This window comes from Liolophura sinensis, chromosome 13, assembly GCF_032854445.1.
Source record: "Liolophura sinensis isolate JHLJ2023 chromosome 13, CUHK_Ljap_v2, whole genome shotgun sequence".
Taxonomy (NCBI): domain Eukaryota; kingdom Metazoa; phylum Mollusca; class Polyplacophora; order Chitonida; family Chitonidae; genus Liolophura; species Liolophura sinensis.
Window position 1 is genome coordinate 17,561,935 of NC_088307.1, and position 14,757 is coordinate 17,576,691.

The 14,757-nt window shown below is 37.0% G+C and overlaps 1 protein-coding gene across 1 annotated transcript in view; it reads right to left on the bottom strand.

The window, feature by feature from the left end:
- Positions 1-13,194, bottom strand: part of LOC135480935 (hemicentin-1-like) — a 114,193-nt gene extending 100,999 nt beyond the window's left edge. Inside the window, exons 1-2 of the mRNA XM_064760866.1 lie at positions 13,107-13,194; positions 10,995-11,258 (exon numbers count right to left, since the gene is read on the bottom strand). Of these exons, the coding sequence (XP_064616936.1) occupies positions 10,995-11,118 (124 nt within the window). The 5' untranslated portion in view covers positions 11,119-11,258; positions 13,107-13,194. The remainder of the gene's footprint in view (positions 1-10,994; positions 11,259-13,106) is intronic.
- Positions 13,195-14,757: the final 1,563 nt, after the last annotated feature.

The window sequence follows — 14,757 nt, forward strand, 5'->3', positions numbered from 1 at the left end:
ATAGGATGTGTGCGTGCAAAAATTCTTGCACAATTCTTACATCTGGAACCATTTACTATTTGGAAAGTGCTGCACAAAACTAGTTATTATTAAGCTATCTGCATAAAAAGGAGTATGTTTTATACATTGCAATAAATTTACATATATCAAGCCATTTGCTTACTAATTTATGAAACCCACTATGTCACTTAGGTAATAAATGATATAATTACGTACATGTATTCGGTTTTATGAACTGTTTTGTCACTATGGGGTCGTTTTATTAATTAAATTAGCTCTCTGGTCACAGAATTTCCCCTTTTGAGAAAATCAACAACAATTTCAGGTTGTTAATATGACACATAATTAAAACAAATATCTGGTAAAGTAATGCCTAATATAAGGTCTCCTCTGATAAACCGATTTTTGTACATAAATTGTATTCGAAATTAAACTCTCGGATATACTCTCTTTGTGAGTATTAAGTCATTAATCCAATTCATGTAATGTGAATTAATGGACAATATCTCCACTGGATTTAGTACTGTTCCAATTCAAAGCTTTAATCAGCAAAAAGGTGCAAAATATCTAATAAAGATCATGTCATCATGTGATTTTTCCCAAATATCGGTTTCCCAAGTTTCCATAAGTTCTTTGATATACTGTAAATCTTCGACTTTTTCAGCTGCCTCTGCAACCAATATTTTGAAACATTCTTACAGAACTATGGGTGCAGAGAGCTGATGTACAGTTTTATGAAACTGCCATCTTTAGTGTCACAAACAACTCATTTTCATAATAAATGTATGCATAAAAAAGTGAAAAAAAAGTGCGTTAGAGGTGGAAAAAAATTAAAAATTTAGAGAACATATAGTAGTAAGCTTTCATACTATGCCATTTTTGGAGACATCTTGGGAGTGTTATGCTGTCTAGAAGAGCAAAGTTAATATATGGCAAAGCCCTCAAGATGGAAGACTCCAGGATAGAGGTAGAGATTCTTTAGATGTGTGAGTTCAAGTCCAGCTCATGCTGGCTTCCTCTCCGGCCGTATGTGGGAAGGTCTTCCAGCAGCCTGAGGATGGTCGTGGGTTTAAACCGGGCTCTGCACTCAAAGAAACTGAGCTTCTTTGAGTGCAAATAATAAAATGTCTATTACTGTGATATAATTTTACGATAGGAATGATCCTTTTTTTGACAGGTGGTGTGTTTATACCTATTGGTGGAACTGCATTGGCTTATAAACTTTGAATGCAATTTCGGACAACTGGCTCCTGGTTCCAATGCATTACTGTTGAATGACTGAGGTAGTTCGTGTTTCCAGCCGATGTAGCAATTCTAGAGCTCTTTCTCCACCACCTGGTATTTGTTTTTGAAGGAGAATGCAGAGCACATGAAGTTGTCAAAGTCCTGGTCCATCTAGCAAGTTTATCACAATGTGAGGCATAACGGCAACATCTGGTTTACACCTTTACAATATAAACATAGCTCACAGCACAGACCCTAAAAGCATTGTGAAGCAGAGGGGAAAAAAACCAGCATCATTCCAAGATTTCTAACTTGGCAGATTTTTTCTTGCTGTCCAGAAAAAAGAATTCTTCTTAGGGAGTGGATATATATATATACTATATACGCCTTAAAAATATGTCCCCCAAAAGTGCATTTTTTGAGGCAAATAAATGTCACAAAATTTTATATTTGGTGCTAAAATTTACATTTGCACATTATCCCACCATCATCCAATCAAAGCTCAAACCACCTTTATAAGATGAATAGAACTGAGCAACTTAGTCATGGATGGAATTTTAAGTCAAGTACAATACAGTATAACACATAAAAAAGAAAATGGGTAAGTTTCTTTTTCTGCCATGTAACCTAACAAATGACACGGGCGAGTAAAATTCAGTCTGAGAGTGACATAGCTGTGAGGACATGAGGATTCCTGTTCATTTTCTCCACATGTCGACAAGGCATACACAAGTGCTGTTATCACATTTCAAAGAAGTATGCTGCGAGGGAAAACTGATGAAGTTTCAACTTCATCATTAACATCAGTGTTAAAATAACCCAATGAATACATGCATAAATACTTTACGTGTCACTATGAATAGGGTTAAAACCTGGCAGAAACAAAAAGAAAACTGCTTCCTTTCCAATGAACATTCCTGCGATGCTATCATGCTTCTCAAACTTTCTTTCAACATGTACCATTTATAATCCAAAAATAAACAAAGCCATTATCTCTTTTTCGTTACCTTTCACTGGTTTTGACACACACTTAAGCAGCTCCAAGATTTCACAAAGTTGCAAAAAAGCTGAATTACCCAGCAGGAGTGTGTCAAAATTTGCACACATCTCATTAGTACCATGGTTATACACACATATACTTAACTTAATCATGAAATCCTGCAAGAAAGACGCTCATCTAGTAATAACAGATGGAACATTCACAAGTGAAGTCACACCAACAATCCACCAAATGTACACAACAGCCACATCTACCATACACCAGAGGTACACAACAGTCACATCTACCATACCCCAAAGGTACACAACAGTCACACCTACTGTACACCAGAGGTACACAAGAGTCATATCTACCATACACCAGAGGTACACAAAGTCACCTATACTATACACAACAGTCACATCTACCATACCCAAAGGTACACAACAGTCACACCTACTGTACACCAGAGGTATACAACAGTCACATCTACCATACCCAAAGTGTACTCAACAGTCACACCTACAGTACACCAGAGGTACACAACTGCAACATCTACCATACCCAAAGTGTACCCAACAGTCACACCTACAGTACACCAGAGATACACAAGAGTCATATCTACCATACAATAGAGGTACACAAAGTCACCTATACTATACACAACAGTCACATCTACCATACCCAAAGGTACACAACAGTCACACCTACTGTACACCAGAGGTACACAACCGCAACATTTACCATACCCAAAGTGTACCCAACAGTCACACCTACAGTACACCAGAGGTACACAACAGCCACATCTACCATACACCAGAGGTAAACAAAGTCACATATACCATACACAACAGTCACACCTACTGTACACCAGATGTAGACAACAGTCACGCCTACACAACAGTCACACCTACCTTACACCAGATGTACACAACAGTCACACCTACCATACACCAGATGTACACAACAGTCACACATACCATACACCAGAGGTACACAACAGTCACACCTATCATACACCAGATGTACACAACAATCACATCTACCTTATACCAGATGTACACAACAGTCACACATACCATACACCAGACGTACACAACAGTCATGCCTACACAACAGTCGCACCTACCATACACCAGATGTACACAACAGTCACACCTACCATACACCAGATGTACACAACACAGTCGCACCTACCATACACCAGATGTACACAACAGTTACACCTACCATACACCAGATGTACACAACAGTCACACATACCATACACCAGAGGTACACAACATTCACACCTACATGTACCATATAAAAAGGTCACACACACACCGAGCTTTTAGAAAGGACAAGACTGTTACATAGAGATTATCATGGCAGTGCGTGATCCACAATGATGTATCAAAATTAAGTTATCTGAGGTCAGGCTCAAACAACGAGCAGATATTGACACAAATTTGCGGAGAAAGCACTGTGGTGATGATCTCAATGAACAAGCAATGAACCAGAATAAAATGACTAACTTACAAGTTCAACAATGGCACCAAAGAGCCAGTTCGCGTCATTTGTAAACACCCAAATAAACATTGTTCATTATAAATATTAAATTACGCAACAGAAAGTGAAAGCAGATATTAGAACTGATTAAAACTTATTGGTTGATGATCCTTGACGAATAACCATAGTTTTAAACAATATCAGCACATTTTCATTGGGTATCACTTACACCACACGGAATCCCAGAAACAGTGCTGACATCACCGTGGAGGTTACGTCAGAATATCATTAAATGTATAATTCACAACAAAAGCACAAACAAATCAAATCTCAAACTGGAACATAACTGAACAAAGCTGAAAAAAAAAAAATACAATTACTGCAGCTCTCAACAATGCCCGTGATGGTGAAATTTCAGCTTGGTAAGAATTCTCAGGATTGCTGGTGAATTTGTTTTTTATTGCTTGTTGTACGTTTATCACCACTACGCATCCCAAACACAGTTCAAGGGGTTTTCCCTCATAAAGGTCACAGAGTTCAAAGTAGTCTAAGAAGGAGTGCTGACTTCATCATCTGACACAAAACATTATAGCCAATGGCTGTATCAGATGCCGTAGACAATTAGGCGTACGATAAATACTTTTATTGGTAAATTATAGTGTGTGCTTTTTCATTTGGATGTTTTCTCTGAGGAATTTTGGTTAAGTACCAAAAAATGTGCAACTTTTACATTCATTGTATACCAGGATACACATGTAAATGTGTCATAAGTTGCCTATTTCGTGCAAAAGTTTTGTCAGGTAATAGTAAAATATCACTATATACAGTTATAACCAAACATTTATTTCATAATTTGATTGGTATTTTATCCTGCGCTGAAAAATAACAAAAAAACGATTCATAATGCTTTCACCTCCTTTTCATCTTCAAATGATGTTTATTAAAGCATATTTTCTTATTTTACGGTTGTTCAGAAGCCCAGATTCTAAGGTACTCTCTGTCCCCCCCCCCCAACAAAATAACACCCAAACCTGCACAAATCACTCTTGATTACAAAGTTACACTAATTGCATTGAACAGTGCAGTTTTATTACATGTCAGGCCATCATTTGAATTCATAAATGGCAACTCAAAAAGAATTCATTTTTATCTCATTCCTTTCACAAACATTTACCCACATGTGAACTAACAAGTTTTTATTATGGACAGTTTACAGTTGTTCCCACATACTCCCACATACTTCCCACATACTTCCGCAGGAGGGATATGATAAGATATCATTCCAACTGAGACAAATATGTGAAACATCAAAAGTTGAGGGGTTCTGCAAATTGCCCAAGCTAACAGTATATGAAAAGAAAACTGATGATGTCTGGGTCTACTGCTAAAGATGTCTAGTGACATCTGGACTTTTCCGAAAATTATCTGGTAACTGAACAAATTATACACAGCTGGAAACTGTAGGGACCCAGCAGAAACCTAAGCCGTAACCCAGGAATGAGTAGAAAGTCCCTGTCATCAAGTCTATTATCTGTTATTCATCGCGGAGTCTTACACAGACCATGGGTTCCTCCGCAGTCAAACAGAACTATGATCTCGATGGGGCAAAATAAATCTAACACAGCTGGGGCAAAGGGGAAACCCTTGTCCAAAGAGAAAGAAAAAACTTTTTAAAAAGGGGTAAACAAATTTTAAGCTGATGTTCTTGTCATAAACTGTATTAGCTAACACTTATCATGGAAAAACAGAGGACGCCACTTTGTAATTCAATTCCTGTGCTAAGGCTCTAATGCAGTATCTACTCTTTGTTTCCGTTGAATCATCCATCACCTATTCTGACCCAGGAGAAAAATCTGCAACAACTGACAAGGCCAACTAACTCACTCGAAACTTTTGTAAATCACTGATCACAGTTGATGTGGTGACAGGCACCCACACATGCATTAGTTTCTACATTCTGCACATAAACATATAAATTTTGGAAAATATCATTAAGGTTATTATTACAAGAATAAAAAAAGGCAAAAAATATGTTGATAAGTACACAGATGGTTAAGTAATTTTTGGCCAGACCAGGAATTCACTATAGCCTGCTGAGAGCTATATAAAAAGCTAAAACCACGTAAGAAGTCAATGTTTCTGCAATTACTTAAGATATCGGCTCATCTTTATGAGGATGAGATACTATCCTGAGAAGGAAGGGAAGAAAACAGGTCATCCTGATGACATAATGTAATTTGAGAAATATTTAATGCACAGCTGCATTTTTCTGCCAAACAGAGTAATGGAACATAAATCAAGACGAAAAAAAAAAAAAAAAAAATTCTTAGATAACAAATTACACATCTGTTTATCTGGGCGTTCATCTCATGTTAATCAAAATTCTCAGAGAAGTGACATCAGTTCTGGGACACTCAAGCGTCATTTCATAACCGTTTCTGTACGTCGTCAAGACGTGTAAGTGATAATCATACTCATACATGTACAGAGACCGAGAAAAGCATTCCATCCAAAAAAACAGATGTATACTGAAAATTGAAAAGTAGTAAAAATGAAGCTAAGAACTGAAAGGTTTGCATCTAAAGCAAAGGTGTTTCTCTTTGATTTTCCCAAATCCCGAGCATCAATGGTTACTTATTTACCCAACTAAAGGTTGCAGTTCACCTACTGCCGCATTGTTGGCATAACCACCATATAAATAAATGTATATTTATTTACAAATGTCTGATTACAAGGTTTTAAACACTATGCTTGGCATAAAATACAAGCGAGGTAACTGATTAGAAACACATTTCTATTACCATATTACCTCGAAAGGCATTTCTCTGAAATGACTGTGCTTGTCTACTACACAAGAAGTCATTTAAGTTAATAATAGCATTAAATGCTTAAATTACATTTACACTAAATATATTATAGTTTTCTCACTTACCCCTATTGTTTTGCCTGTAAGAGGACGTTCTTCCCACAAAGTTTCTCACTAAATTCCCGTAAGGTAGCAAAATTTCGACTTAAAGCACATACCCATGCGATTCACATGTATTTGTTTGCAACAAAATGTGAAATGGTGCATTTTTCTCGAGAAAATCTTAACGAAATGTAGAATTTCACTTTTAGCCCCTCTTCTGCAGATTAAAATTTCCCATTTCTAAAAGTTTCTAAAAAAGACATTCTCCCCTGGTGCCAGTGAACCATGCCATATTTACAAAACAAGGTAATACATAGCTGACTATAGTTTCTAACAGCCAAAGGCTTTGCTGGTCTTGTAGACTGCAGATGTACATTCTATCAACACTCCCATGTTACCTACACAGCAAAGTTCTGCATTGTGAACAAATTACAGGAACAGGGTATTAACAGCACAGTTCAAAAGTTCAGATAGCTTTTTCCCCCTGTACAGGGGTTAAGAGTATCCTATCAAAATAAGGAAAATCAGTTAATGAAAACACTTGCTGTGAATGTTTCTGTCATTAAAACTGTCATCAAATCTACCACCCCACTCCCAGCCATGGCCAACAGGAGCAGGAATTTAGCTTAAACCCTCTTTACACAGGTGACAAACAGATCAAGGCAAATCAAGCCCCCAAAATCTCCAACTTCAATGCTGATTATTATTCTTAAAAAAAAGTTCCAACTAGAACAATTTATTACCCTTAAAATAAAATAAAGACACTTTGATGAAATCATGCACTCATGATGTTTGGTCTCTCATTATTAATAATTATTGGTACATTTGATGACAGTGTAACTAGTGAATAATATGCAGACAGCAATTTTTATGATGGGGAAGAAATACAAGGTCGGCCACAGCATGTCATTAATTTCTGATGCCCCTCAACTTTGGGACACCTCACTACATAAATATAGATGCAATAATCCAATGACTATAGAAAATACACACAATCTACCAAAGCCGTAATGTTTTAATTTCTACATGTAACACGGTTTTTGACATTTGGTTTTTAATATTTATTCCAGGAAATGAGCATCAAGGCACAATAAACTCTTTTAACCTTGATGTTCATGTAAATTGGATGACCTGACTACGCTATATTAATTCTTCTACACATGAATATCCTGTCAGGTAAAACCATAGTGAAAACAGATTTATCTTTGTACTATGGTAGGCCTACTAACCATGTGACATCCTGCCCTAGCTGTACACACATTTGTGTCACTGGACGGAATAGTCCAGTGTTTTGGTTGACATAAATTTCATCCTGACACACACACACACACAAAATACATGTACAGGTAGTTTTCACAAACATTTATACATGTAGAGCCTGATAGAGTCCCAGGCCATTTCTGACCTGTCCTCTTCCTGCCATTACATAGTAAATGAGAGAAGGCCCCTCAGACATATCCTCGTTGGGGGTTACAGAATGTCATGACCTTTGACCCAGGCAATCACAATCTCCAAGATCACAGGTCAATGTCAATAAAATGAGATACCTCAAAAATAAATAAAAGTCCTTCAGTAGAAAAACTAAATTGGGCAGATCTGCACTCATTTTACAGTTTAAGAAACATGATAGATGAATTAGTCAGATTTAACTTTTCATGAAGCCTTGGTCAGTGGCACTTGCACAGATCAGCTTCTCGTTGAAGATGCCAAAGGCTGATGGTTCATTCTACCACCCTGCCACCACAAAAATTCCTGGGTATGGCTTTAAACACCAATCAAATCAATAAAGACCTGGGCAGTTAGAGGTAACAATATCTTAATTAAAAGCTCTTTCACATTCACCTCATGCTAGCTTGTTCAGATGATATATATATACTGCTACTTTCTTCACCTACATCTATGCACGTCCCTGCTTTCATATAAGTGAAAAATTCTTGAGTATGAGACAAAATTTGGAAAAAAAAAATATCTACATGACTTTTGCCCTCTTTTCCAGAGCATTACATTGTTAAATATGATGTAGGAAGAAGTTAACAAAACATCTGACTTTGCATCACGGATTGTATCAGTCCAACATCGACTTGTCTCCATGTCAGTAAATAAAAAACTCAGTGAAACTCTATACTGTTTGTACATACATGGGAATATTTGGAAAATGCCAATTGACACTCCTAAGCAACAGACATTTCCCCAAATTATACAGCTCGCTGTGAGTACATTTGGTTTTGAAGCAAACTAAGGTCATACGACCTTTCATATTATATACCCATTTCAGTGAGAATCTAAGTTTAGAGTAATTTAAATGGCATTGACCTTTCACCTTTGACATTGGGAAATTATAAAAACAGCTGACTTCCTGTGTGCTAATACATAATTAGTCGAGAGTAAGAGTGTATTCTAATTGTGAAATCCTGACAAAGTACTTGAACCTCTTAAAAATACAACACCCAGGGGCGTTGAAAGACAAGGGATTGGGGATTTCAAGAACCTCCTCAAGAAAAAGCACACAGTAACGTGCCTCAGAAGAATTTATAACCTACATGTAACCATAAAGCATTGTTACACATAACAATATGTTGTTGTGGCACAAAATGTTTCATTCATTTGCTTCAGAAATAAATGCATTTTTTGCATTTTTGATATTGCTTTAGAACTTGTTTGATGTATTTTAAATATTTTTTGTAAATATTATAAACCTGTTTTGCTTTTGCAATATATGTCCCCTATAGGTTTGAGCCATCAGAATAATAGATTAGCAGCCATAACTTTTTAGAAAATGGATGAAATTGACCCTAGTGCAAACTTAATACCCTAATTCCTCAACCCCACATATGAGAGAGGAACTTTCAGTGCAATTTATGCACATTTTAAATTTGATTTTGGAGACAAAACTACACTTGTTGGATTAATTAGCCCGTTTCAGGGTATCACAATAAGTGTTATTCTATCAGTCAACACAAAACAATGCCTTCGGAATATGCTTGAATAAACACCTAGAAAACTTGCAAAAAGGTTGAAGAATTACAGTATGTAACTTCATCATGAAGTCATGTGCCAAGTTTTAATTCAGAATAACCAACTGTTTTGAAGAAAAACCACAAAAAAAGTGAAAACTACTCCATAATGTGACAAAAACGTCCATGATTTTGGTGAAAATCATGTAAATCATGAACAAGACCTGTATATCATTAAGATGGAGCTAAGTATCAAGTTTGAACAAAGAAGTCCAGAAAACTTTCATAGTTTTTGAAGAAAAAAGCCTGAATCTCAAACTTGATCTGTAACTTGTGATGGTGAAGCCAACTGCCAAGTTTCAATTCATTGGAACAATCAGAAAACTGATTCTTGACAGACTGACATGACAAGGTTTAAAGAGATATATTGCCGACAGCGAAAAAATTGTGCTGCTAGATTAAATATGACCAACACAGAGTTAACACCTGCAGATGTATATAGTGACACTTGAATGGACAATTGAGTGTTCATTTTTATCCGGGGTTTTCCCTTCATCATTTTTTGGAAAATACAATTTCAAGTCATGAGTTAAGTGCAACTCATTATTGTATTTAGCTGAATCAACTAAAAATTTCTGAATTTCTCACAGCAATTTGTCCCTTTACACTCATGGTCCCCTCCATTATCAATAGAGGACTAATACGACCAACTTCATCTTCATTTTTTGCTTATATTGCATCAAGCCTTGAAACACAGCACATTTATACCTCGACCTAGAAACTACCAAACGTTACACATTTATTTCTACTATCGCTACATGCATTAACTCTCATATCTACAGACAGCAACATATAAAAATAAATACAACATGGTATTTAATGTTTTCTTACTCACCTGATCAGTATGACAACAAGAAATATTATTTTGCTACGTTTTATTCCCGCTGTTCATGAAAAGATTGATGCTATGCATTAGTGTACCAGTACTATTTGAAGATAAGCCAGTCTACTCCAGGTCAGCTCTGGCTTCAGACTGATCCTGTCATGTGATCTCTGCTAAAGCCTGCGGTCACTCATGACTGCTGATTGACATCACCTATGATCCACCGTGGCATTTCTGAATGTATACCAGTGACCTGCACTGGTAGGGTGCAGTGAACCTGAGCAGAATGCTCCCTCTGTCTATGAAGGGAGACAACCTACAGCTAGTCACGTACTACATGTATATCGCACTGTGTATTTTATAAACCATGCATAAAACACCAGTTTGCTGTTATAAAAAAGAATGCAATGGACATGGGATGTTAGACAATGGAGAATAAACAACTGAAAAATCCCTAAAACAATTTAAATTAAAATGTCTGTTGGTGTATTACGACACAAACAACATTTTCATAAAAGACAGATAAAAGTCAAGTTATATAATCAGCAAACTCACCAATGAAGTCAAGGCTGGCAACCATTTTGTTTTGTCCTGCCGTGTTTGTCACCAAACACTCGTAGTTTCCTTCGTCCTCGCGGCGAATGTCCCTGATCGTGAGCAGAGTACCGCGAACATTCATGCGAGGATGAGAGATTGGCAAGCCTCCCTTTAACCACTGGACGGAGGGGAGTGGAAATCCCAGGCCCGTACAATTTATCGTAATTGTCTCCCCTTCTACAAAGTTCTGGCGCTTAGGTTTCACCTTTGCCAAAGGAGGAACTGAAAAAAATATTTGAGTTGACATAAAGTTAATACGAGTGGTACTAAATGACAGATATAGTCTTGAAAAAAAAATGGATTGAAAGCATCACCTCATGAGTATAAATTGAATGACAGAATAGATATTGGAAAGTACGGCTTTAGTTTTGAATCCTGTTAGGAACCCCATTCTCATTGTGATTCCGTAAACCAAAATTAAACCATCACAAACTTTTTAATTACAGAAGAACACCCCTTGTTTTGGAATCCCCAAAATCTGTTTGATTTTACATGTATATGAATTATACCTTCACTTAGAACAACAGATTTGTGGTTACTATTCATAACACTTTGAGGATTTGTAAATAAAAAAAAAGTCCTTGTGTTATTTTCCAGATCGACGGACAAAAAGAATCTTTCAATTTTTAACTTTTTAACTTTAATTTAACATATAATTTGCGCATCTCATTTGCTACCTGTGGAATATTTACGTTCATTTCATTACAATATAACGGTACTGGTAAAACGATACACACATTTGCATTGGCGGAGGCAAAGTATCTGTATCAAGACTGGAATACGTTGGTGTAATCTACCATGAAAATATGTTACAAAATTCCAGTATGTTTACATAGATACTACGAGTGTAGGAAAAATGTTACGCCGCCATTACATGTTGATGTGGTTCATATCTTGTAACTACATAAATGTGCAATAAGCCAATCAACACAAGGAATATCGGATAATTTGAGGGTGTTGTAATGCAATCATTTTCCTCTTTTTCTCAACACAGATTATGGCAGCAATGGCAACATTATATTATGCATTATGCAAATGAAGCTGTATGTCTACAAAAATAATCATTTTCTCCTGCTAAGCATGTGGTGCGTCTACACAGAATTCCCATTAGAGTTATCCCCCCTTAATATGCTAAGTCCTATCCTATGCACTAGTTCACAAGGATGTAATCTGTGCAAAAGATAACTGTATCCACAAATCATTGCAATGATGACACTTGTCGATTCACTGTATCATTACAAAGATGTGTAACTCTCCATCAAACACTTTTTCACAACACTTGATAATCATGAAAATGCATGCATTTAAGGAAAGGATGTACAGAACTCCTTCAGCAATCAGAAATTTATTTACTTATTTATTTGATTGCTGTTGCACGCCGTACTCAAGTATATTTCCCTTGTTGGACGGTGGCCAGCATTATGGTGGGAGGAAACTGGGCAGAGCCCGGGGGAAAGCCCACGACCATCGTCAGGTTGCTGGCAGACCTTCTCATGTAACGATCAGGTATCTAAGCAGCTACAGGAAAAAGGGGGAAGTTCTCCAGGAAAAGCACTGAGCATCATTTGTGTACTTGGGGGATATCTTATTCTAAGGCCGTAACTAACCTGTAACACAACACTCGCATGAGCAGTAACACAACACTCGCATGGGCCGTAACACAACACTCGCATGGGCAGTAACATAACACTCGCATGAGCAGTAACACAACACTCGCAGGAGCAGTAACACAACACTCGCAGGAGTAGTAACACAACACTCGCAGGAGCATTAACACAACACTTGCAGGAGCAGTAACACAACACTCGCAGGAACAGTAACACAACACTCACATGCGCAGCAACACTGGTGATGGACCAGAGATTTCAAACATTTATCATTTTCCGTTAGATGTAGTTTTGATTTATTTATTTATTTATTTGACTGGTGTTTTACAACGTAATCAAGAATATTTCACTTATACAACAGCAATATGGTGGGTGGAAACCGGGCAGAGCCCAGGGGAAACCCACGACCATTCGCAGGTTGCTGGAAGAGCAGATGTAGTTTTGACTGACAGCTCTTCCTTACCTTGTACTCTGACATTCACCTTCCCCTCTGTGTCCCCTCCTTCATTACTGGCTTTGCAGACGTACACACCCTCATCAGGGTTAGCCACATTCCTGTCAACAGTACAGCACAGTCACGCAATCAACTGCTACACTTCACAACAATAGGGAGAGACAAAGACATTTCTGACATAAGTCGAACTTAAAACGTTGTCACAATGTTTAGTTTTCAGTAATGGAAAATTAAATTTTGACATCTGTCTTAACGTAACACTGATGAGGTGTTTTTAAATTTTAATCTACAATGCTAAAAAATAAACTCTAAAATTATATTTTCAAAACTGGCTTTGTGAAATCGGCCAGGACCATGAACTGTTCTTAAGACTCAAGTCAGATTTCATAGTCTTGACCTGAAAACATTTTACTGCCTTAAATTGTTACTTATCTTAGGAATTTTTATCTGTCCTAGATTTTCATGAGAAAACTGAAAATTAGCACTTACTGATTAAAGGGAAATACACCATAAGTTAAGTCAAGCCTGATTTAAGTCAAGTCTGATTTTAAGTCTAAGACTGTTATATGACCCTGGTGCCAGTTTTCTATGTTGTGATATGGATGTATATATTTGGTAAGTTGCATTTTAGACTTGCTGCAGACATTTGTTTTCCTTTCTCTTCAACAAAGACATCGAAATATTAATTGCTCTTACATCATGATATTCTGAAAGACCCGTTTTAATGTTTTTATTTATTTATTTCATTGCTTTTTACACTGTATTCAAGAATGTTTCACTTATACGACATTGGCCAACATTAAGGCGGAAGGAAACTGGTGCGAAGGAAAAACCCATGACCATGTATAGGATGCTGGCGGAACTTCCCAAATATGACCGCAGAGGAAGCCAGCATAAGCTGGACTTGAACTCTCAGCGACTGCATTAGTGCGAGGCCACAGAAGCCCCTCTGATCTTTGTGTCTTAGGTCCATACAACTGTACCCTAAGTGACAGTAAATTTCATCCATGACTACCTCACTCATTTTTCATGATTCTGAGAGTTCTATGGATTTTAAAATTGTGTTTTGAGGTGTACTTGGAACATGGTATGTTACTGGCAAAATGCAAGTTTCAATACCAAAAATAAGATTTTGTGACATTTATTTGTCTCTGAAAATGTGGGTGAAATTTGACGTCAGTTAGGGTCATATATTTTCCCCTTTTAATTATAACCCCTCCACGAAGGTTAACTCATTTCTTAAATGATTTTTCAATGCTGCCAGATAGGATACAAATCCATATGTTTCTTGTATCTGGTAAAAGTGCTAAGCAAAGTAATCTCCATCGTGTTGGGGAAACAATTTGTACATTTAGCTCTTTTTTTTAGTTTTTTTTTTTTTTTTTTCTTCGGACATTGAACCACAGTGTATATAAATTAAAATAATCACAACAAAACAACAAAACCTGCCTTATCCTGAGTGATCCATTGTTGAGAATGGCAATCCTAGGGTCAATATCAATGTTCTGTACAAAGTTAGGTCTATACCAGGTAAGGTTGTACTGCACAGAGCTGTAGACAAGGCAGTTCAAGACAGCGTCGTTACCTGGGATCACTGACACATTACCTGCCACAGACACCTGGGGAGGAGGCTCTGAAATATGGAGCGCAGAACTGATAT